This window comes from Mustela nigripes, chromosome 8 (genome assembly GCF_022355385.1).
Source record: "Mustela nigripes isolate SB6536 chromosome 8, MUSNIG.SB6536, whole genome shotgun sequence".
In the NCBI taxonomy this organism is placed as follows: domain Eukaryota; kingdom Metazoa; phylum Chordata; class Mammalia; order Carnivora; family Mustelidae; genus Mustela; species Mustela nigripes.
The window spans coordinates 34,803,665-34,827,293 of record NC_081564.1 but is presented as its reverse complement, the minus strand read 5'-3'; the positions used below and the strand labels follow the sequence as shown (position 1 = coordinate 34,827,293).

Below are 23,629 nucleotides of genomic sequence, written 5' to 3'. Positions count from 1 at the left end.
CCTGTTCAGGCCAACCAGAACTATGGTAAGATACTAAAGTCTCCTTAGAAAGAAGTGTGAGTTTTCCAGCATGGGTCTAAGTATCAGCATAGACTTGACTTTTGCCAGTGCAAAGGGGAGAAATCTAGGACCCTGAGTTCTCTGCCAGTAGCATCTGCCCAGAGAGCAAGCAAGGATCTGGAGAAGCTGGGACCGCTAGGCAGGACATCTTGGGGGTAGCTCCTCATTCAACACCCGCCCCAGAAATGCCCACAGTCTTCAGCTATGGAACTGCAAAATGAATCTGAGTGGGGTTCCAGAAGTAATCATTCTGTGATTAACACCACACTTGGGGAAAATGAGATCTTCTTTATCGGCATTTGAATAGAATGACAGATAGTCCTATTTGTTTTAAATAAAACATGAATAGTGATTTTTTTTTCCTCCCTCTTTATTTGACACAGGAAACCAAAATAGACTGTGTCCGAGTGGCCACAAAAGGTAGGTTGAAACTGTGGGATGCTCTCCCAGTTTATGTCCTTTAAAAATTTAGATGGTATTTCAAAACTTCTTAGAATGTTAACTCCACTTAAAGAAGTGTATGTATGTGTGGGTAGGGGTATTAGAGTCTAAGCAGTTAACAGGGACTCACTATTTCATGTAGATTCTTTCTAAATTAAGGAATCATATGATTGTGTTCCAAGCAGTTTTCAGTGGTTAGCTTTCTCAGAATTCTTTTAAAATAAAAGTAATGTTTATGTGATCTAAGTACAGGTTTTTTAAACCAGAGGAGTACTGTGGCTGATGAATCTTCACTTGCAAAGTAGTAGAATATTGTCTGCTATTTTTAAGCAAAGACCTAGTGATAACAGCTCTCCCAAGTGGAGGGCATGGGCTTTTTTCACTGAAGGATTTTCACTGACAACAGGTCTCTTGAACCCAGGAACTAGGTGGTGTTAATGGAACTTCTGTTTCCCAGGCCCAGTTAAAATTCTGAGAAAATGTGATCAAGGACCAAATGTAGAAGTGGCTGGGGTGAACCACCATGGGCTTACTACAGACAGCCTCCTGAAAAAAAGAGTAGAGTTGTGTGTGGGCACGAGCTGTGATGTCATGTTCTCAGCCTTGCAGTGTGGTTTTAGCCAGCATTTAGGAAGCACTTCAGAAAATGCTTTGAAAAATATAAAGTCCTGCATTAAAATGAGGCATTATAAATTAACACTTGTGGTTGAAAACACCCTTTCAGACCATCCCAATGACCCTGAACACAATGAATTCTGTGTGATTTAGAAATTCAGAAATGACTGCTTAAAGGCATTGTTGGGTCTGTAGTATTAGAAGTTATTGGGCTGTAGGCAAGTCACTTGACTTCTGTTGGATGAAACTATCTTGTTTTTTGTTGTTTCCCTCTCAGGGAGTGTAGTTTCCTATGTCATAACATCCATCTGCATTTTCAAATTTCTCATTGAATTCTTATTTCTTAAAGATATATGACCTTTTAATCAGTTAGCTCAACAAATATTTCTTAGTTTCATTATAATGGGCTAAACACTGTGTCAGGTACTCACATTACTTGTATTTTATTGGTCCTCATGGGCTCATAGTTCTGTTTCCAACAATCTATGCATATTGATTTTGAAACCCTCAGTTTTTTATATCATATTGTACCTGGCTAAGTGCCTTTATTTTTAGGAATAAATTAATAATGAATGAAATTACAGATATCAGTTGTGTTTTATAAACTGTAATATGTGCTTAGCTATTAGTTATTACAGTTTTATGAAGCCCTCAAATGAGGTATCGATGTCCTGAGACCTCCAGACCACTGCCCATGCTCTAATTGCTGGATTGAATTCTTCCCCTTGGGGTCTGAAAGAGTAAATCCAGTTCCAGTGCCTAATTTATAATGCCTTACATTTAACATAATAGCTGAAAGATTTGAAAGCACGGTCATACATGTGTTATCTATTTCTTCAACATTACTGTGAGAAAAGAAGCAGGCATTGCTATTTTTATATTTTAAATGAAGAAAATGCATATTTTTAGAGACGACTTGCCTGACCAAGGTCACTCAGCTGATCTGTGGGTCAAGGCTTAATTCCAAACTTTTGGACTCCGACTCGCAGTGTTTCACTATGTTTCATGGCTCTTCATCCAGCAGAACCTCTAATAAATCTGATTATAGTACTACATTGTAGAAGTGTCTGCTCTCCCCTTTATTAAAATCAAGACCCTGACCAGTTTCCTTTGAAAACAGTGAAGTATCTACCATCGTGTTCAGCTACAAAGCTAAACAATTATATAAGTAACACCCCTGTAGATACGGAAATCTGACGTTGGCCATTTTCACAATAGATTGACTTTGATGGTGAATTGGATCATTTTCTTCCATTGGCTAGATTTAATCAATATTCTCTTTTGTTTTTCAATTCACCCAAGGATGATTAGACAATCAGTTGACCTGATTGACTAAATATTCCCCACTCATATTTTCTGAGTCATTGCAAACATTGATCTAGCAACAAACTCTCTCCACATCAACTCTTTTGGGGAAAGAGGGGAACAGATGTTAATAGTCATTATGTAACAATGTCATGTCTATTCACGAAAGTGTAAGGCAGGAGGACACCTCGGGAGAATATCTCCTTGTTAGGAAACTGCACTATCCCATACTATTTTATTTTATTATAATCTACAGCACAGATTCAGTGAACTCTCTTTACAGCACAGTCTAATGTCTACCCTCCACCCCCATCCCCTCCCCCACCACAGTCAGATCATTTTTCTTTATTCATGTTAAAGATTCCTTCAGCAGTGCAGGAAACCTTCCATCTTGACTACTTAGTCAAAATAGAGAAATAGTTCTAATAACTCTACTTGTCCCTTGCAGTAAAGATGCTGGAAATTTTAAAAAGTTGAAAATTTCTGTGTTTTGCCACATATGGCCAACAGTGTGGTGGATTAATTGAATTTCCAGGCACTAAACCACTTTCCTAAGCAGCATTTTGAATTTACAAAGATGTCGATGTTCTCATGAGAGAACTGTTGACAAGTATCTTTATAGAGAAAGTATGGAGGTGGATTTGTTTTCACAGGAAGCTAGTTTGTAATTTCAAGTATGGGTATGTCTCTTGAAGATATATTTCATACTATTTATACATTTAATGTTGTGATTATTTTAATCACATTCCACAGGCATATTTTGACACTAATCATCTCAAATATAAAGCCTCATAAAAATTAGACATAGGAAAAACCCTAAGGTGTGTTCTTACCTATATCCATATATGTGGGGGATTGCGATATTTTCCTGTACCCTTTGATTTAACATCCAGATTCCTCATAGGTGTATGTGACTCTATTTTTTTTTTTTTGTTGGCTATAGGCAAACTCATCATAGAACATTCTGTCTCAAGTTAAAAGATAAAGACACCATACAATAATAGAATATACCTGATGTTTGGATGTTACCCTCAATCTGTATGGTGAAGTTAGTAGACGAGCTTTTAGCTAGACTTCGATTCTCTTAGTTTTATTTTGATTTTTAATCACATTCACATTTTTATAGTGGGATTCTTTTCAAGACCGCTTTGGTCCAACTGTACCTTAGCAGTTAGTGTATGTATTTTCTTTGACTTTTGCATACCTTATGACTACCTTGTGGTAGGGTTAAAATTCTTTATGCTAGTTCTGGAAGATTTTGTTGATTATCGATTCTAAACCGACAGGATACACTTAAAAATAAAAATCTGTCTTGTAGGTAAATTGGACTTCTCATATTAAATGAGGTATATCCATTCTAATTGATAAAATAATCAATTTAAACTGTATACTTTGCATCAATCTTCCATAAAATAATATTTTCCCTAACATGATACCAGCTGTCTTTCTCTGTGACAGTATAGCCATTTGGGGCTTTCTTGGTATATGTTTATTTTAAAATGTATGTGGGCACCTACTAAATGTTAGGCGTAGTATAATCTGTGAGAGTTCCTAATATGTAAATGTGCCACTTTTAGGTTTTTAAGGATTTGGGGTTCATAAAAGTTTTGGGGTTTTTTGTTTGTCTCTTTGTTTTTAGTGTATGGGGACTAGAATCATATGTGTGTACTTCTTTTCCTTTCTTTGCTATTACTTGGCTAACAACAGTATAACTAGGACTTGAAAAAAAAACCCAAAAAACTCATGAGAACACATGCTAAATTCCTTCCAAAAGCATTATAGGAGTCAGACTATAAGTCTAAAAGAAAAAGAAAACAAACCATTACTCTAGTGTCATATTTCAAGGTGAATTTTTTGTGCAAAAAATGCTTTATTGTATTTAAACTCAGTATTTTATTTAACTTATGTTTGTACTGCAATGTGCACATGCTTTACTGGAAGACCTTCAGAAAACTTTGAAGGATTTCCATTGTCCTGATACAATTTCTACATAGATTCAGAAATTTGAATATTTCTTTTTTTAATCACTAGGCCCTTTGAGAAGAAGTTTCTCTAGACTGTTTTCCTGTTCACTGTTTTGTTCAATGAAATACCATCGTTTCTAGGCCACACTGCTACAGAATGAAAACACACCGATAAAAGAGCTGAAAAGAATGTCTGTTGACATGCAAAGCTAATTAAGAATCCTTTTATCTATTCATATTCAATACAGAAGAAAACAAATTATGTAGTAAGACCACTCATCTGTGCTAATCTGCTATCATTTAGTTATGGATTTAGAAATAGAAATATAGATATGATCTACATTTGTCTTTCAGCATTTTGTAGAGAAAATATTTTCTTTGATTGATCTGAAGTCGTCTTCCCAATGTATGTCATGAGTACATCCAGGCCCCCTGAGAAGTTACTAAGGAAAAGAAAACCTTTTAAAATTTGTCCAACCTTATGTTTCCCAAATTATTTGATCCAAACTCATTTTTCAAGAAGCATGAAAGTCATGCCAAAGAGTCTGGTAAATATTGGTTCCTCACATTCCAGAAGATTCCACCACACAGGACTGAAATTATACTTTGGATGTCTGGTCCACTTTTGCGCTTCCATTCATACCTTTGGACCTAAAGGAGATCCTAAATTTATCAGCAACTATTAGAGACTATCTTCAAAGCAGAGGGTTGGGATTTCTGACTTTACCTTATCAAATTTAGCAGCATTCTGTTTTATCATACATTTTTATTGATATTTTAAGACAGGGGGCAGCAAATTTTTAGGCAAAGGGCAGATGGTTAAATATGTTAACCTCGTGAGCCATATGGTCTCTGTCACAACTACTCAGCTCTCCCGTTGCTATGTTAGAGCAGCTAACATAGCAGAGGGTGATATGTAAGCAATTAAGGCTGACTATGTTCCAATAAGACTTTATTTGCAAAAGGAGGCCATGGGCCAGCTGACTCCTCTTTTAAGGTAATTTGTAACAGAATCTAGTTTTTTTTTTTCTTTCTGGTAACTAAAAATAATAGTCCCAAATACTTTAGAAGGCAGAACATGGAGATCATATAGAAATCCTTCTTGACACCTATAATGATACCTTTTCTATGGGGGTTTTGAGCCTCCAGTTGCAATTTGCCCTTCCTTTAGTAGTGAATACATACATGGCTGCCCCACGTAGCCATTTTCAAGTAACTTTTTATTCATATTGTTCACCTTTTCCAGTATTGGGTAGATGCTCTGTTTTTGATAAGACACTATAATTGTTCTTGAAAGCAGAGTAGGTCACATTTTCCTGAATGTAATAGAAAACCTCACAGGAATGTTGGTTGAACAACAACAGTCAATGACCAAGCAAATGTTACATGTATAAACTTGGTACAACTTTGTGTAACCGGTATTAGGGATCCCATTTTACTGTTTGCAATTGATTGTATCAGTATGCAAAATTGCATACTATGCCCTATCAAGAAAATTATCTCTGTAGTACCTCAGGAGTCCTCCCATCTCCTGACCCAGCCAGAAGTTTATTCATCTCACTTAGCAAGACGAGAAAGTTTTCATTAACAATGTGTGAAAGACAATTATCCCACTTTTGAACCCAGTCGCTACAGTTGTTAGTTATAAGGAGCAGCACCGTCTGAATGGTGCAGAGGGATGTTTCAAAATATTATGCAGCAGCAGTTTTGGGTTTAATTGTGTGCAGATGGTAGATGATCTATTTTCCTTACTCGCTGCCACATTTCTAATAGCACCCAGGCTGTTCCATGTAAATTAGTAATCTTTCATGTAAGCCTGTCCTTAATTTTCCAATATTTTTTCTTTGCATCGTTTTCCAGCTGTATCATGTTAGAACTGACGTTTTAATTTTCTATTTTTTCCCCCAATATCTGTGTGTCATAAATGTTAACCATTTAAACACAACTGCTGAGCTGTGCAGGCAAACCCAAGAACCCCGACTGGTCTGCTTCAAGACTCTTAATCATGTCTTGGGTCACATGTGGTCCCTGACAACGACAGCAAGGCGATTACTCATTTTCCTTTCTTGAACCGATGCTTTGAGATGCATTTTTTTATTCAGTCCTTTCATGTGACAAAATCAGTTTCCTAAATGGAAATGTTCTCCGTGAAATTTAGTTATCAGAGAAATTTTTCTACCTAAAAAATATTTTTAGGAAAAGAAGATAATGTGCTCCACAAAGGTGATTTTAGCAAGAAGAGAAAATATTGTGACTTCAGCAGCAGAATTTTAAGCAACCTGATAAATTTTAAAAGCCTAAAGTCGGGATCGTCAGAATTAGCAACGAATCATTCAGACACTATGCTCAATAGCAGTCGGAAACACTCTTCAGTCTAGAGCCTTATTTAGGACTTGTGTTTTGTTTTTATTTTTTTATTTTTTCCCCCTTCGGTTAATCTACCCCAAATCTCAGCCAAAGCTTGCAATTGGGTCATAGTTAGAACTCAAACTGCCTGACGAAAGCCTGTTTAAGGGAAAAGAATTCCAAAAATTCAACACTTTGCTATGTTCTTTTTTTTTTCTTTTTTCTTTTCTTCTCTTTTTGTTGTTGTTGGAACAAAGTTGAGACGATGTGATATACTGATCGAGATTCTCCTTGCTAGCCTAGCTTCAGTCTGGCTTTTTCTTCCCTCATGCATGCTGACCTGGGAATCTTCCTTTGCCATAGCTGCGATAATCGTGACTCAGCTTACAACACCTTACATTCGCATCGCCCCTGCCGCAGGCGACGACCAACTGACAGGTCAGACGTTCAAGTATAGATGAGTCATCTTGCCCATTTCCTGCTCATTTTTCTCAGCTTTGTTTCCCCTCTACATTTCCTCCTTTGCTTAAGGCTTGTTTACAATGTTTCAGACTCTTGGTACAGACCTGTGCCCGCATTAAATTAAGTGATGTGCTTGGCCTCTTCTGTGTGCGCATTTATACCCACGCATTAAGCACAACGCCACTGCATGTTTCCATTGTGTGTTTGTCTGTTGGTTTGTTCCTTTTGAGCCTAATGTTAAACAGAATGAAATTTGCTGGACTTGCGGTAGCAATGCCATCCAACAGGGTTTCAGTCAAAATATAGAGAGACGGATGCCCCGTTATGCAAATTAACCTAAAAAGCCTTTGCAGGATGAGGGTGAGCGAGGTTTATTTTCCACCTTGTAGGGTCTAGTTTGCACGCACATTTAGCAACACACAGTCTTGAATTGGAGCCACCCAAAGCTGTTTGGGGTGACACCGTTCAAACAGCTTTTCATGTACTTACAACTGCAGCAGAGCTGACTGTATTCCTTCTAGAACCAAAGTGTTTATATAAAGCAGTGACACATCTGCAAGTCAAATGCATTGAATAATTTAGGGAAGTTTTTAAAAAATTGAATGGCTTTGAGTCATGGAGTTGAACTGCGTGCTTCTCTGTAAAAGGAAAAGCACACAGAAAGAGAACTTAGCTAAGAGAAATTAGCTTCTCCATCCATACTATCTCTAAAGGTGTATGGACATCTGCAGAAACACCTAAGGAAAGAGCCCAGTCAATTACTCCAGATCGAAGGTGAGTGGCCAGAGAACCCCAGAAGACAAATTTTTGTCCAGCAGTAAAAGCAAGCCATGGTCAAGATGTCTGATAGAATTACATGGGCAGGGTTCAAATTCTGGTCCCAGGGACATCATCGATGTTGTAGTTTGTGGCAGGTTGTAGAACATTCTGCCACTTTCCATAGAATTCCACTCCAGCAATTGTTTTAAGTGTATGCAACAAGGGAATATTCTCTAACGTTTAAAGACGGGGGGAAAGCATAGCTTAACTCATGGTAAGAATTCATAAATGTTTAAGTTGTTCTGCGAGCTTATTATTTTGGAAAATAAAAGCTACTGAGACTCTGGAAATGTACAGATTGAGTTTCGTAAGGCGAAGAAATGTAGGCTAATTCTACTTCTTCCTCCCCTGGAATTCTCTACACATTTCCAGTCCTCTGTTTTAGGGCCTGAAAGCTATAAAATTATTATTAACTGTTCTGCTTCTGTTGCTTCCAAGTTTCTTTTCAAGCACATTTCTTTTACTGATTCAAGTCCTACTTGTTACAGACTCTTTCTTACCCTGAATTTCTGAAGTGCTCTTCCCAAACAATAGAAGTGCTTAAGGGGTAGTGTCTCTCTTAACATAAGCTTTCCACTCTAAAACCTTCCTACGTAAGGACTGCACATGGCCCGTGGTCAGGTTAGGTGTCCATCGTGGAAGTAACCTGAGATCCTTGAGCAAGTCTGACCCCCAGCTGGCACCAATGTTGTCAGCTAACCATTAAAAATGGGTTGGCCCCACTATCCTTTAATAAATGCTGTGCTGTTCTCAAGCTTTGCCTGAATCTACTACTTCCATATTAAGCATGCTGTTTACTAGACATAAAGTAAGTGAGACTTCTGAAACATAGATTTCTCTCTAAAACTTGCATAATTAAGAAGATACCTCATAAATCAGCCTCCTTCCCAAAGCTTTCCAATCCAGCGTATCTTGTTACTTGGGAACTAGTCTGTGAAGGACACATATATTGCTGTACTGTATGGCTGCCATTCATTTAAAGGCTGCAGGAGATCTCCATCATTTATTTTGGTTTATTAGATATTAAAATGATGGAGTGTTAGAATAAGCCTCAAAAACCAGTAAAAAAAAAAAAAACCTACTTCTGATCTTTTTCTTTTTTTTAGTATTTACCGCTGGTTTTAATGATGGTTAATCTAACCCAGATAAAATCAAAATCAAGTAATATTTCTTTTGCCTTTTCCATTTGCATCAGCCATCAACTTTGATAGCGGTAACACTGTCTTTTTTAATAGATTTATTCATGAGTCATACTGCAAGCTTGAGGCTTAATGTGTTCAATCACTGATCTGACATTTATTGAGCACCTTCTGTGTGCCAGGTATAGATCTACTGACTTTTATAAAGAGCTTTACTCTGGATGGTTATGCAGGCTCTGGCATCAGGCATTTTGCATTAGTCACATCAAAACCCATGTACACACATGCTCTTCGGAGTGAAAACTTACCGTCATGCTCGTCATTTAGCAGTTAATAAAAGACAACAGTTTTGTAACTAATGGGCGAAAAGGACATGGATTTCCAAGCCTTTCTCATCATGCGGAGCAGCTTAGGAAATGGTCTCTGGGACAATTGTGAACACTGCACATCTGTGACCCATTTAACAGTTGTGATTTTGTTTATTCAATCAATATCGTCCCTTCCAGAAGCCAACAGGAGACACATAAGGGATAGATATGTTCTGAAGTGCCCTCTGCGGTATTTTTGTTCATTCTGTTGTATCTGTGCTGACATCATACTTCTACAAGGGCTGCTCAAGGCTGTACTTATACTAGGAAGCTTTAGGGAGATAGTTCTCTGCAACATAGTTCCTTCGTCCCAGAACATGACACGTGAAGCTTGAGTTTTCCCTGGCATGGGTGGGCCCTCACTCACTTGCCTAACAAAGAACACAAGCGCCCTGGTGACCTGATGTCGGCACCAGGACTGTGCCAGACACAGCAGAATTCTCCTAGATTTAACTGATCTGATTCATTGAGCAAAGGCAGATCAGTCCGCAGACCACTAGTACATTGGATGAGCAGGCCTGTCACTGCGCTGAGGAGTGTCTTTAAATTTGTCGTACTCAATCAACAGTGAGAATACATCATTATGCAACATACACAAATATACTGACACATTAGTTTAACTGAAGCAAAGACCTTAGAAACCATACTGCTAAGGCTACTCACTGAGTAAGATGCACTCTGATGTGTTCTATTCTGTTCCATCTTATTCTGTTTCTTAAAAAATTCTAGTCACTACCTACTGATTTCATTTCCCACTCTTGGGTTGTAACCCACAGCTTTAAAAATGCTTTACTCAACCACTGGATTTAGGAGATTATAAAAGGAAACAGAATATGTAACTGGAATAAAGGTACTATCTACCTCAAAACCACTCTAAAGAGTGCACACAGAGAAAGTTCTAGAAACTGGAAATACTTCTGGTTTCCACTTTGTTTCCTTTATTATGTGATTAATTGTCTGCAATATAGTACTGCTTTAGGAAGAAAATTAAAAGCTGTATACACTAGAAATTTCTCTTCAAGATCTTTTAGTTAATTTTACAAATATCTGTAGGCTGTTTATTTTATATGAAGATATTTCTGTTTATGATTTAATAACCCAGCCAACTCTGAAATGCTGTAGAGAATGTTTTCCTTAAACAAATTTTTTATCATCCGTTTTGGTTCACCCATACATCTAATATGATAAAATCGGTATCTTAGAATATTTATAAACAAAGTGGCTTCTGGGACTCAAGTACAGATCAGATATAGCAGAGCATGTAGAATTACTCGCTAGATATAATTAGTACTGGAGGAAAAAAAGAGAGAGCGAGAACTGGCCAACAATTATTCCCACACCGTTTTAAGTTTTGAAAAATATACATGTAGCATATGTCGGTATTGTCAAAGGTAAACACAGCTGGACATTAAAGCTGTAAAAACAGATTTTATTCAGCAACTAGCGACTGTAGGGGATAGAGGTGGGCTCCATTTTATTCAGTAACTAGCGACTGTAGGGGATAGAGGTGTGCAGATGGGACCGGTGTTTTAAAAGGAGAACGAGGGGGTAGGCAGGATGCAAACAAGGGCTCAGTGGAGTCAGGGCAGTGAAAAATTACAGCCATCAGGAAGGGTTTCTTGGTACATAAGATCCCCACCTGGTTTGCTTACTGGCGTTTATCCAAGTTGGGTTGCTGCCCTCCCCTAGGAGCTAGGAAACGGGCCCTGTCTTCAGGTGTCACTGGAACAAACCCTCAGTTCTTTGGGCAGCCTCGAGTTTCCTCAGGCAGACATTTTAAGGGGGATCAGATCATCTAAGGATACAGCCTTGAATGGTTAGAAACCATCAGTGTTCAAGTCTTGACAGGCCAAGTTTGAGGACTAGGGGAGGTAGAGTTCAGAGGAGCTGGCTGGAATTTGGTCACAGAATTTTGCCAATGTGTAGGCAAAGTGATCATGAGATAAATTCCAAAGAATTTCTTTTTCTCCTTAATGTAGCTCTTAAAACAAATAGAGTTTTGTTTTATTTATTTATTTATTTAGGAGCATGTACACGTGGGGGTAGGGGCAGAGGGAGAAGGGGAGAATCTCAAGCAGACTCCTCTCAGAGGCAAGCCTGACACAGGGCTTCATCCAATGACCCTGAGTTCATGATCTGACCCAAAGTCACAAGTTGGACGTCACTGACACCTCAATGGAGTTTCTTTTCTTTTTAATGTAAAGTCTAAACCATGGAAGTCCCTGAATTCCATCCCACTGAAGAAGTCAAGCCTCTGAATGTACGGGAACCTTCTTTGTTCTGGGCTCTGTGCTGGAGACTTGCACAGGCCTTCTTTCACTGAGAGAACACTATCAGTCTTCTCAGCTGAGAAAAGGAAACACAAAGGGATTAAACACCTCCACGGGCCCCAAAGGACTGCAATGCAGTCAAGTCAGGGAGAGAAATCAGATTCCAGGCCTTGTGACTTGAGCCCTGGGCTCTTCTAACCTCAGCGTCTGTTTGAACTTCTCCCTCTTAACCCTCCGTGCCCTCCACGCTCCCCTCCGTCCCTTCCTGGGCCCCTCAGGCCTCACTTACTTCCCACCTGGCCCGGACGCCCCACACAGCCCTTTCGGAGGGGGGGGGGGTTATGACACCTGGATGCTCTGGGCCCTTTGCCCCCTTGCCTTCACCACCTATCATCCTGGATCCCAGCCTGAGAAATCCCATCACCTGCTTACCTGGCTCCTATCTTCACACTCCCAAGTGTTGCTTGACAAATGACAGAACAGGCAGAGTAATTCTACTTGAGGTTGGTGCTTTTCCCCTCACCTTGATGTCTCCCGCTGATCAGTGAATGTCCCCTGCATACAGTTATAGAACACTGCCCTCTGCTCCCACCCAGCTCTTCCCTCAGCCCCGAGCCCGAGACAGCCAGCTCAGACCTCCCCTTCCATTGCTGTGCCCTCTGTCTTAGGCAGGCTGCCCTCTGCCAGCCATGGCACGTTCGGCCTTCCTCACAGCCCAGCGGGTCCTAGCTGTTGGGTCACAGAAGCCACCATAATTGAGGTTCACCAGCAGCAGCCCAAGGAGATTTCTCAGACCTTCACTGATAAGTGGAATCTGTAGCAAAGATCAAATTTAAGTATACCCTGAAGCCCTAACACCATCTTTCCAGAACATGTGTTTCTCCTGCCATCTTTACAAAGAATAAAGGAGAGTGCTAGATCCTATTTGTCTCAACTCATGGATTTTGAGCCCTAGGCAAGGGCTGACACTAGGCAGGAAGCCGAAATTAGGATCTAAATTTGGTGGTGACTGTAGGGGGAGGTACATGGGGAAAGGTAAGGACCTCAAATCCTTTGTTCCATAGATGCTCATTAGTCAGATGCCAGAGACCGTCCGCAGTGGAAACCCTATACATTGTCTAATCCAGTCGTTCTCAAACAGTGCTTTGTGGGTTTCCATGGGATTCCTCTCACACAGGCTTCTGGGCTGGGCACCAGCTCACGTTAGAAGAGTTATGGGTAGCATGGCAGTGGGAACATGGGCTTGAGGACTAAATCAGTCAGGTTCAAATCCCAGCTGTGTCACCTACCAGCAGAGTGATCTTGGGCAAGTTACTTCAGCTCTCTGTGGCTCAGTTTGCTCATCAGTGAAATGGGAGTTTCAGTTTTACTCACAGTAAAGTTGTGAGGATTAAATGGAGCAAGGGAAGTACTTAGCAAGCCCTCAATAAATGTGACCTATTAGTGTTTTTCTGCCTTAACACACTCTTCAATTATGGGAACAACACAAACCCTTTTATTCCTTCATTGATTCAGCAAGCACATGTTTCCTGAGTGTCTGCTACATACGGTAGACATTGTGCTCAGCTCTTAGGATATGCCAGTGAACAAAGCTTATAAAAACTCAGGTATACTGAACAGTTGTATCCTACATCTGTACTGACCTCATCCCCAGCACCTATAATAGAGGTCTTTCTCTCTACATAAAAATATATAAATATAGGAGTGCCTGGGTGGCTCAGTGAGTTAAAGCCTCTACTTTCGGCTCAGGTCATGATCCTAGGGTCCTGGGATCAAGCCCCACATCGGACTCTCTGCTCCATGGGGAGCCTGCTTCCTCCTCTCTCTCTTTGCCTGCCTCTCTGCTTACTTGTGATCTCTGTCTGTCAAATAAATAAATAAAATCTTTATATATATATATATACACATATATATGTATATATATGTATATATATATTTATATGAGTGCCTGGGTAGCTCAGTCGGTTAAGCAACTGCCTTGGGCTCAGGTCATGATCTGGGTTCCTGGGATCGAGTCCCACATTGGGCTTTCTGCTCAGCAGGGAGCCTACTTCTCCTTCTTCCACTCTCCCTGCTTGTGCTCTCTCTCTGACAAATAAATAAAATCTTCAAAAATCTATAGATATAAAAATATATCCAGACGTTTTCACTATCATTTATATACTTAGCTCTGCCACTTGCATTTTACATTCAATAACTGATGATTTCTCCTTCAAACCAATACATATCAATCTTAAGACATTCGTTTACCAAGTTGAAGATTGTTCTTCTGTAGGGCCATGTGATGATCTTTTCACTCAGTCCCTTGTTCAGGGACATTCATATTTTCACCATTTTTTTTTTTCCTGCTAACAACAATAATCACCACCACAAACTGGAATAAATAACTGAAATATACAAAATAAAATTAATAGCTGGATAAATAAAATAACTGGAATAAAATAAAATAAAATAACTGGAAAAAATAAAGTAAAATAAATAACTGGATAAATAAAATAAAAAATTGGATAAAATAAAAAACTGGAATAAAGAACCTTGTATGTGTTCTTTCCATTATAACATTTATTTCTCAATGATTCCCAAATTGGTGTCAAAGGCCAAGTTCATTTTTTATGTACAATCCTTTCCTTCCACATTGTAGCAATTCATCCCCAAGTACCTGCTAAGCACCCCTTCTCCCAGCTCCACGTGCTTTGATGCTTACCACTTCATGCTTCCAATATGGTGCGTGAAGATGGGATTCTCCTGACCTTTCCCAAAGACAGGCATCCTGGCCTATGGTCATTGGCCATTTGCATTTCTTCTCTGTTCGTTCATACTTATTCCCATCAGTCACTCTTGTTTTGACTCCACAGTGTCTTTTGGCTTAAAGAAGTTTGCATTTTCAAATAATCAATATGTTCCCATGTTCCTTTATTTCTCCAAGGTTATTGTTTTGCCTGAGAAGGTGTTCACATCTCTGTGATTATTCAGCCAGTCCCCTGAATTTTAGCTCTCGAATTCATCTGGAAATGACCACTGATATGGTGTGGTGTATTGCCAAGGGAGAGGTCTAGATTTTTCCAGAGAGACAGCAGTTAGACTGGCTCTCCTGATTAAATAAACAGTGATTTTCTTACAGAACTGAAACGCCATATTGTCATGTGTTAAGATACATGTATAGATTTTGTCATGGTCCTCTTTGGGTCTTCCTACATATTTATCATAATTTTTTATTATGATGGCTTTTATGATATTTTATTACTTGATAAAACTAGAATTCTCCCCATACTCTTTGTCAAAAATCCCTCCCCACTGATGCCTCCTTGTTAACTTTATCAGTCCTTATGATGGCCTACAGCCTTAGGTGTTAACACACCTGTTGTTAACACTGATTCCACATCCGTTGCCCTGACCTCCCTGTTGTTCTCATTCCATCACTCCTCTTTTGTCATGCTTCCCCCTTCCACCTTTGCTCCCACTTTCCCCTTGCTTAGGAATATTCTCCCCCAGACATCAACTTGACTAACCCTCCTTCCTCTAGTACTTCTTGCTCAAGTCTACCTTCTCAACAAGGTCGGCCATGAATACTCACCCTTCTTCCTACTGCAGCCTTCCATGAGATCTCTCCCCATCCTCTCCTCACAATTTGTCCCCTTAGGCTGCTACTTTCTTCCTTTTTATAACTTTCCTCACCTTATGTGCTTACTTCTATTTGCTCCCGTCTTTCCCCTCTCATAGAATACAAGCCCTTGAGGACAGGAATCTTCATGTGCTATTTTGTGACATATCGTAGGCCCTGAGAAGTTGGTCAAGTTCACACTGGGCAGTCAGGTTCAAAAAATGCCACTGAGGTTCTCACTGGGATCTTAACAAATCTAAATATTATCCTGACTGTAGAAATATGGTAAATCTCTCCATCAATTCAAATCTTATTATAAGACTTGTAATACAAATTTGGAGTTTTCTGCATTACCTGGCCTTGTAGTTCTCCCTCTAAAAATGTATTCTAAGTTCAATGGCATCTCACCTTCTTGTGGCCATCACACCAGTCTGGACCACTACCCACACATTTTAAATACTCTCACGGATCCTTGTTGACTCATTTGCCACATGGCAGCTGGACTGACTTTTGGAAATTGAAGTCTCATTCTATCACTCCTCTTCTTAATGCCCTTGTATAGCTTCCTACAGCACTTGCATAAATTCTAAACGTCATGTTGTAGCAAAGTAGGGGGCGCATGGTCTGGCTCCTCTCACACCTGGCCCTTGCCTTCCAACACTTCCCACACTCAGTGCTGATCTTCTTTCTCATCAAAGAATCAAGCTGGATCCCACACCAGCAGTTTGCACTTCCTTTTCCCTCAGACTGAAACTCTAACCCTAATCTTCATATTTCTAGCTCCTTCTCAAAGTTCAGAATTCAGTGTGGAGGTTCTTCCCTCAGAGAAGCCTCCCTAGACCACCATACTGAAACACAATGCCTTGTTGGCCCCAGGCCATTGCCCTGCCCATTACTCTGCTTCTTTGTGCAGTTGCCAATTACTGTCTCCTCCCAGAAGGAGGGGGAGGCAGGGCTCTGTCTCTCTGTCTTATTCCCAGTATAGCGCATGGGCACCTAGCAGGTGTTCTACATTATTTACTGAACAGTTGATGACCTTTCTTGTTAAATTTAGTCCCAGATATTTTATAGCTTTCCCATATTGTTAGTAAAGTTTGAATAAATTTTCATGAGAACTAGAAACTTTTGAATCTTTTTATTTTGCTTACTTTGGACTGATTTTATGTTAGTCACAAAATTCATCTCTTCTTTAAAAAAATATAAATATAAATGTGTGTGTGTATTTGATTCAGTAGACCTTTGCACTGCAAATAAAACAGATCCATAGTTTTCAACCTATTTTTAAAAAGTACAACTTTAATCAGCCATTTATTTTAGCAAGAAAGATTTAATTTTAATTTAATTGTCTTAGAGAGTGGCCTACCCACTCACACCAACATTGTCTGTTTCCTCCCACTTCCTAGACTGCATCTGACCACTTCTCTACCTCCACCTGTCAGACCCAGCCAATGGATCTTTGGTACTCTTTAGCAACAATAAGCTGGGACAGGCTTAAGTGCAGATAGGCTGCATTTGCCCTTCTATAAACCAAGGGTTCTCTATTTGTAAATGAAGTGGTAACTAAAATTGTATTTTAACCATACTGAGGAGCTCAGAGGACTGAATACAGCTTGAAGATGGTGTGATTGTTTCCTGAATTTGAGCTTAGTCAGTGGCAGGAACAACAAGTGCAAAAGTTCAGTGGTGAAAAGTAGCATGACGAAGAATGAAATATTACCAAAAAAAAAAAAAAAAAAGTCCCTCGTGGCTGGAGAGCAGAGAACATCCTGCAAAAAGGATGTGTTATTAGTGGTCAACTTGTACAGACAGACAGAGGCCAACTGGGACCTCAGAAGTTACATAAAGGACTTTCATGTTGATCCTACAAGCAATGGGCAGCCATTGAGGTATTTTCAGGGGTGGACAGGTTCAAGTTTGCACTGTACACTTCAGCCACACTAGAAACATTGGAGGGCAGATGAAATAGGCTAAAGATTGGAAGAAAACTCTAAGAAATGGAAGATTGTCCAGCAGCCTAGGAAAAAAAGAACAGAGGGAATGGGTATGAACAGAAGAGCTAAATGCCAGCAAACAGATAGAGTGTCAGCTCCAGCCCTGGGGTCTTGATAATCTGCAGTCAGCATGGAAGAGCACATGGTAGGGAATTTAAGCGACAAGTTCAAACATATAGAAGGAATGCTCTAAGTACCTTTGAGATGGAATGGTTTCATTCAACCTCTTGCGTGAGTTACCCACTTCATTTATTTTGAGAGCTATTTACCAGGGTATTCATATGAATCAAAATTGACAAAGAACATAAAGGATAATAAAACTCAGCAATATTATTTGAACATATGGTCACTCAGATAAAATCTCACCACTGTTCGCTGCAGACACTTATATTTTGTTCTTTTAAGAGTTCAGTCATTAGACTCATAAAATGTTGTGTTGAAGACTGTTAATTTTGTCGACTAGGAAATATATGTAGAAATATTTTTATCTACTACTACAGGGGCTCTATTTCTTTTATCTTGATACTTTCTACAACCCGCCACTCAGTGCTTGGTACTTCAAAGACACTCAGAGACCAGCTATAAATTTCTGGTGGAATGAATTCATGTGTAAAAGTTAAAATTCCCTTAAAGGCATGAACCAATTTCCACACCCCAGTTTTGTTTTTTTTTTTTTAAGAAAAATAATATCTGTACCACAGAGGAGCCCCCAGCTATGGCTGCCATCAGGAGAAATGGGACTCGGGGAGACAAGGACTGGGCCAAGTGTCACACAGCCATCCCATGGTTAGGTTTTGTTAGCAAGTGGGACATGCAGTTCCAGTCTGATAGAACTAAGTTATAACTTTGCCATCGCTGAAATACTTAGCTTTAGGGAGATAGGCTCTGCCCAGCTCCCAACATGTCCACTGTCCATACTGTAGGAGAGAAGTGTCACTCATTCATCCTTTATGTGAAGAGCTTCTTGTCCTCTTGAGAAGCTTGATGTGTAATTAGCTCTGTGTTAAGAGATGCAGAGAATTCAAAATCCAAAAAGTGCAATGTTCCTCTCAGGGATACCAAGGATCTTTGTTAAAACCAACATCAACAAACAAACAAAAAACCCAACATAAACTGTTGCCTAATTATTCCACACGCAAAAAAAAATTTACTAGTATCTTGAACCATGTGTAATAATGGTAAATGTTTAATGAAATAAGTTGACATATATTCAGCTGTGCTCCAAAAAATAGTACCTGTATGATAGATTCTATCTCAGTATCAGGAGCTTTGATTTAATCTTGAGAGAGAATTTTGGGTAAAAATAAAGGGAAGATAATGCCCCCTTTAGGCTTCCTTATAAATAAAAATAGCCAAACTCTTCATTTAAGCTGATAATCCATTTATTGGAAACAGTGGCTGAATTAAAGCTACCATTTTCCAATTAATCAGGTAGCCTCATTTTTCAGGTATATTATCATATCAATATGGGTGACTAGCACTTCACAAGCCCCCTTATCTTGGGCACTCTCTTTTCAAATAGTGAAGGGGGAGATGTATATACTACACATCAGTGCTGTATATACTTTGGCCATGGAGGCCAATATGGAAGGTTAGTGAGGGGAGAATTTGGTTGGAATTTTAGCATCTCTTATAAAGGTTGCTTGAGGATTCTAAAAATTTCCTTTTCCGCCGCAAAGAATGTAAAGTGAGAGGAAATTTTTATTCTTTCTGCAGCACCAGCTGAATGCATTTTAATGGGCTGTAGTGTCACTGGTGATTTATTACCCCTTTTTGTTCTTTTATGTGTTATATTTGTCATTTTGCTATGGCAGTTTCATCTATAAAACAGTATAGTTACAAGAAAATGGTGAGGGGATACAGGACTGCCATGGGAGATTCTGTTGCTTTTTCCTTGTCATTTTGGGGAAGGAAATACTGAGTCAAATGTCAAGCATTTAGTTTCAGAAATAATATATTTTAAAAGATGTATATTGCACCAAAATAGTATTGTTTTCCATTTTTGCTACATAAACTTAAGAATTTCTGTGTAACGATTTTCAATATAAGAGAACAACTTCATTTTTCAATATCCTTTTGTGTTTTCCCTTCTATCAGCAGGGTGATAAAGGAAAATAAAACAATGTATTTAACTGTCTTTTATTTGCTTATGGCATAGAGCATTCTGTCTTGAAAAGAGCAAATTGAAATTTTATATTTTAGGAAACTTACCTTTTAATTTCAATATGAATCTAGGGCATTGTACAGGTCCAACACAGATGCTGCAATAAAGTTTTGAGCTCAAAATAAACCAAGTCTTTGCTAAGAGATTCAATACGTTGTGAAAAAGCAAGTGCATACAGTTTGAAAAATAATTCAAGATTTTTGCATGAAAAATTTCATATTGATGAGTTGAATTTCCTTGCCTTTTTTCTAAGGAAAGATACTTAAATTTTATAGTGAAATTAAGTTAATTCATCCTTGATATGAGTAAACATGGAAAAGTCCTGGATATTTTAAAAATATTTATCAAAATTGAGTGACACTGTCTATTTCTCTAGGTCTTTCTCTTCAACCTAGTGTACAGCACAGAACCAGACACATAGTAGATGTTCAAAAGCATCTACTTGTTGATAGATACCAATCCTGTTATTCTGATTTTCATTTTTTGCTTTAGACAAATGTCACTACAATTTAGAATATAAGGCATCAAGATTAATTCTGACAGTTTTAGGTGTAAGGCATCTGTGAAATTCATTCAGAATTTGTAGGCAAAGGGCCATGTTCTGCTGTCGTGCAATTAACTTTTTGGTTGGCTTTGAACTAATCTCTTTTATAAATAAGTATCTTTAGAATACTGTAAAATACTTATCATTTGTGAGAGGGGGTTTTTTACAACATCTGTAGATGTGATCGAATATACATACTCAGGATGGAAAGGAGTCAGAAATTCCTTCATGATCTTGACACAGCACGATAGAGAAGAAGTAGCAGATCAAGAAAACATTGAGGGTAGATCTAGAATGAATAAATGTCCCTTTCAAAGAAAGAATTCTTATTCTAAATGCCTTTTTGACCTTGTAAAAGAATCAGGGGACAATCAGGATGGGCCAGTGAAAGGAGAAAAGCACAGTCCTTCCAACAGGGACAGATTTCATTTTCCATCTTGACAATATTGGTCAATGCCAAGACGTGTTCATCAGTGACTCCAGTGGGCTAAGAGGAAGGCCTAAAGTCTTTAAAAAGAAGGGCTTCTAAAATTCTAGCAGGTTAAAATTTCCCAACCACACACCCCAACACACAAACACACATACATCCACACAACTTTTAGAAATGTCATAGTTGCCAAGGTGAGAGGATTTTGGGTGATATCCAATTCGTTCTCAAACCATGGCATTTCTAGCTTGGCCACCATTCATTCTTTTTCTTTTCTTTTACTTTTTTTCTGAACAGAAAACACATTTACTTTTTATTTGTAAATAATGTCAAACTTTAAGTTGCAAAAATAAAAATATCACAGAGAATACTGGTATAGCCTTTATCCCATTCATCTGTTGGAAACGTTTTACCCTATTTGTTCTGTCATTTGCTCTCTCCCCACACCTGTGTGCCCACACACATATGGTTTTTTTCTGAAGGATTCGAGAACAACTTACCCATGTCATGACCCTTCACCCCTAAATATTTGAGTGCATACTTGCTAAGGATAGGGATATTCTATTATATAATCATACTAGAGTTATCAACGTAATGAATTTACTCTAACTCATTATTTTCTTATTCCAGTTTGCCAAACCTAAAATGCTTTTTGCGACATTTCCCTCCTCCACTACAGGATGTAGTCTAGGATCAGTTTTTTTATTTGGTTTTATATCTGGTCAGGGTTCTCACTGTGGGAAGGCTGTGCTAGGGGCCAGGGGAAGAGAGGTTGCTCTTTTTGGTGGAACTGTAGTGTTTTTCTTGCCACTTTCCCATCTCATATGCTTGTCAAATGGGAATCCATGATTTCATGGAGGTACAGGACCAAGGGGCTATCACTTTCCTTGCTGATAAATCAGTCAAAACAGTATTTTTATTAAAAATTAGTATGTCCTTGAGTAAAATGCAACATCTGCATGCTTTATTTGAAAAGAAGAAATTTCCTGCCAGTAGTAGATCACTTAGGATACACCTTGGGTGCTCATTGTCTCATCTGCCCTTACGGGTATAAGCGATGGGAAAGTATAAGAATCACGGTCCCTTTGACCAGCTCATGAGTAACAGTGAGTTGAGGGCCCTCAGGTTTAGACTTCAGGACATTTTTAAAACCACATGGTTTCCCAGGGCAGTTTTGAAACATATCTGACAGGAATCTTGGCCTAATGAATCTCTGCACCAGATTTTAGCAGGGTGGTTCACGTTAAGAACTCCGGATCCCAGTGCGTATAATTTAGAAAATATTCACTTTAATTTTTGTTTGTTTGTTTGTTTGTTGCATTTACTTTAGATAAAATGTAGTGAGTCCAAAGTCCAGGCTTTGGGGGAGGGGGAGCGAATCTCTTAAACTCTAAATCTCAGTTTCCCTATCTCTAAAACAGAGAGGTTACTTTTCTTAGCCTCATGGTAGGCCTTGGGAGAAGGAATACAATGACAGATACAAAGGACCTGCACCAAGCAGGCTCAGGGTAAAGAGGAGGAATTGGCAGTTGCTGGTAACTTCCTTTATGCACCGCTGTTGTTATTCCAATAGAAGATTGTTTTAGGGCCCTCTGGTCTTTCAAGAGAACTAGGTAATTAATCGGGGCCACTGCCACTCCCAAATTTGAGAGCTGCAGCCCCTCTGAGAGGCTCCAAATTGAACTTTCTGGGAAATGAATGGATTTCTTGACACTATGGAGGGTGTTATTTACATGGACACCATGTGCACGCTCTGGTCTCCAGGAGCACCAGAGCGTGAGAGGAACGTTATTATTCCATCACATGTCAAGACCTGTAATGAGTCCCCCACAGATGATATTTTCCATTTGCCTGTCTTTGGGATATAAACTGCATCAGCATGGCCCAGGCTATTGTCGTGCTCCTGGCAATGATGGTGATGATGATAATGATGAAAAAGTTACTGCATTTTCAAAGACAACTGCTTTATTTGAAGCAGTAATAGCCCAAAGCAGTGTATAACCTACTCTGCTCTTCCCTGTAGCCCTGCACCACAGAATAAATGCCAGGCTCCCTTTATTGTCCTGGCCATTTGGGGTTCCTTTGTTCCTCACTGTCCTTGGTTTAAATGTGGACACCTCTCTTTGATCCGTTCTCCAGGGGGCACTAGACGACTCACTTTAATAGAACTCCATTAAGAAAGCTTATAGATTATCGCATTGAATAACGTTTTTAGACATTAAATATGAAGTTGGAAAAATACAGAGTGGTTCTGAAGTTTTCTTTCACATGCTGTTTTCATTTAGGAGAGTAAATAACTATCTCAGAAACAATCTTTGCAAGTAAGCCTGGCACCTGACCTGGAGTTAACAAATGGCATCTGTTCAGAACATCTATCCATATCTTTGATGAGTTTTCCATTTACTCTAGTAAATATTCAAGCAATACATCAATTTAGCGATGTAATTGATGTTTAGTTTAATTTACTTATTGGTATTGCTAATGATGCAATTATTAATTGTGCTTTATTATTAATTATAATGGTTTACTCAATTGGAGCTCTTGGTCAGAGCTCATACCAACATATCAGCTTTTGCCTGGGATTTTACTGGTCTTTGCAATGGTTTAATTTTACTTATTATAACAAGATTATATATGACTTCAGAGTAAACATGATGGGAAATAAAGCTATCTTTAATATTACCAATTTGATGGGTTCTCCTTATATGTCTTTGAATAATTTCCATAGACACAAGTGCATATTTATGTACATGTATGCAAGCACAGACACACATGTGGAGACCTCATCAAGAGTGGGCTACCTGTGTCTTTTAGCCAGTGCAGGGGCTTAATAGAGAGAATTTTCAGATTTCTACCTTGTTTCTTCTATGAGTAGTGAGGAAATTAAAAAATACTTCTAAAGTAGGGTCATAGAAATCATATAACCATTTTATTAAACCAAGTTATGGTTTGAAATATGTTGACATTATCTTATTACAAGTTTCCTTCTCTCTCCCTCTCTCTCTTTTTTTTTTTCTTTCTAAAAAGCCCAGACCATTGTCATTGTTCTCGAGCAAAAATTTTGGCTAGTTTAAAGACTTCTAAAACAAATTCCATATATGATGGTGAAAAAT

At 38.8% G+C, this 23,629-nt stretch overlaps 1 protein-coding gene across 13 annotated transcripts in view; it reads left to right on the top strand.

The window, feature by feature from the left end:
• The window catches only part of PTPRM (protein tyrosine phosphatase receptor type M), a 777,671-nt gene that overhangs the window by 522,704 nt on the left and 231,338 nt on the right, over positions 1 to 23,629 (top strand). For 9 of the 13 annotated variants that reach the window (XM_059409214.1, XM_059409213.1, XM_059409212.1 and 6 more), the window contains exons 13-14: positions 444 to 480; positions 7,095 to 7,169. In XM_059409214.1, the coding sequence (XP_059265197.1) occupies positions 444 to 480; positions 7,095 to 7,169 (112 nt within the window). The remainder of the gene's footprint in view (positions 1 to 443; positions 481 to 7,094; positions 7,170 to 23,629) is intronic. The other 4 variants (XM_059409216.1, XM_059409222.1, XM_059409225.1 and 1 more) reach the window with 1 other exon arrangement.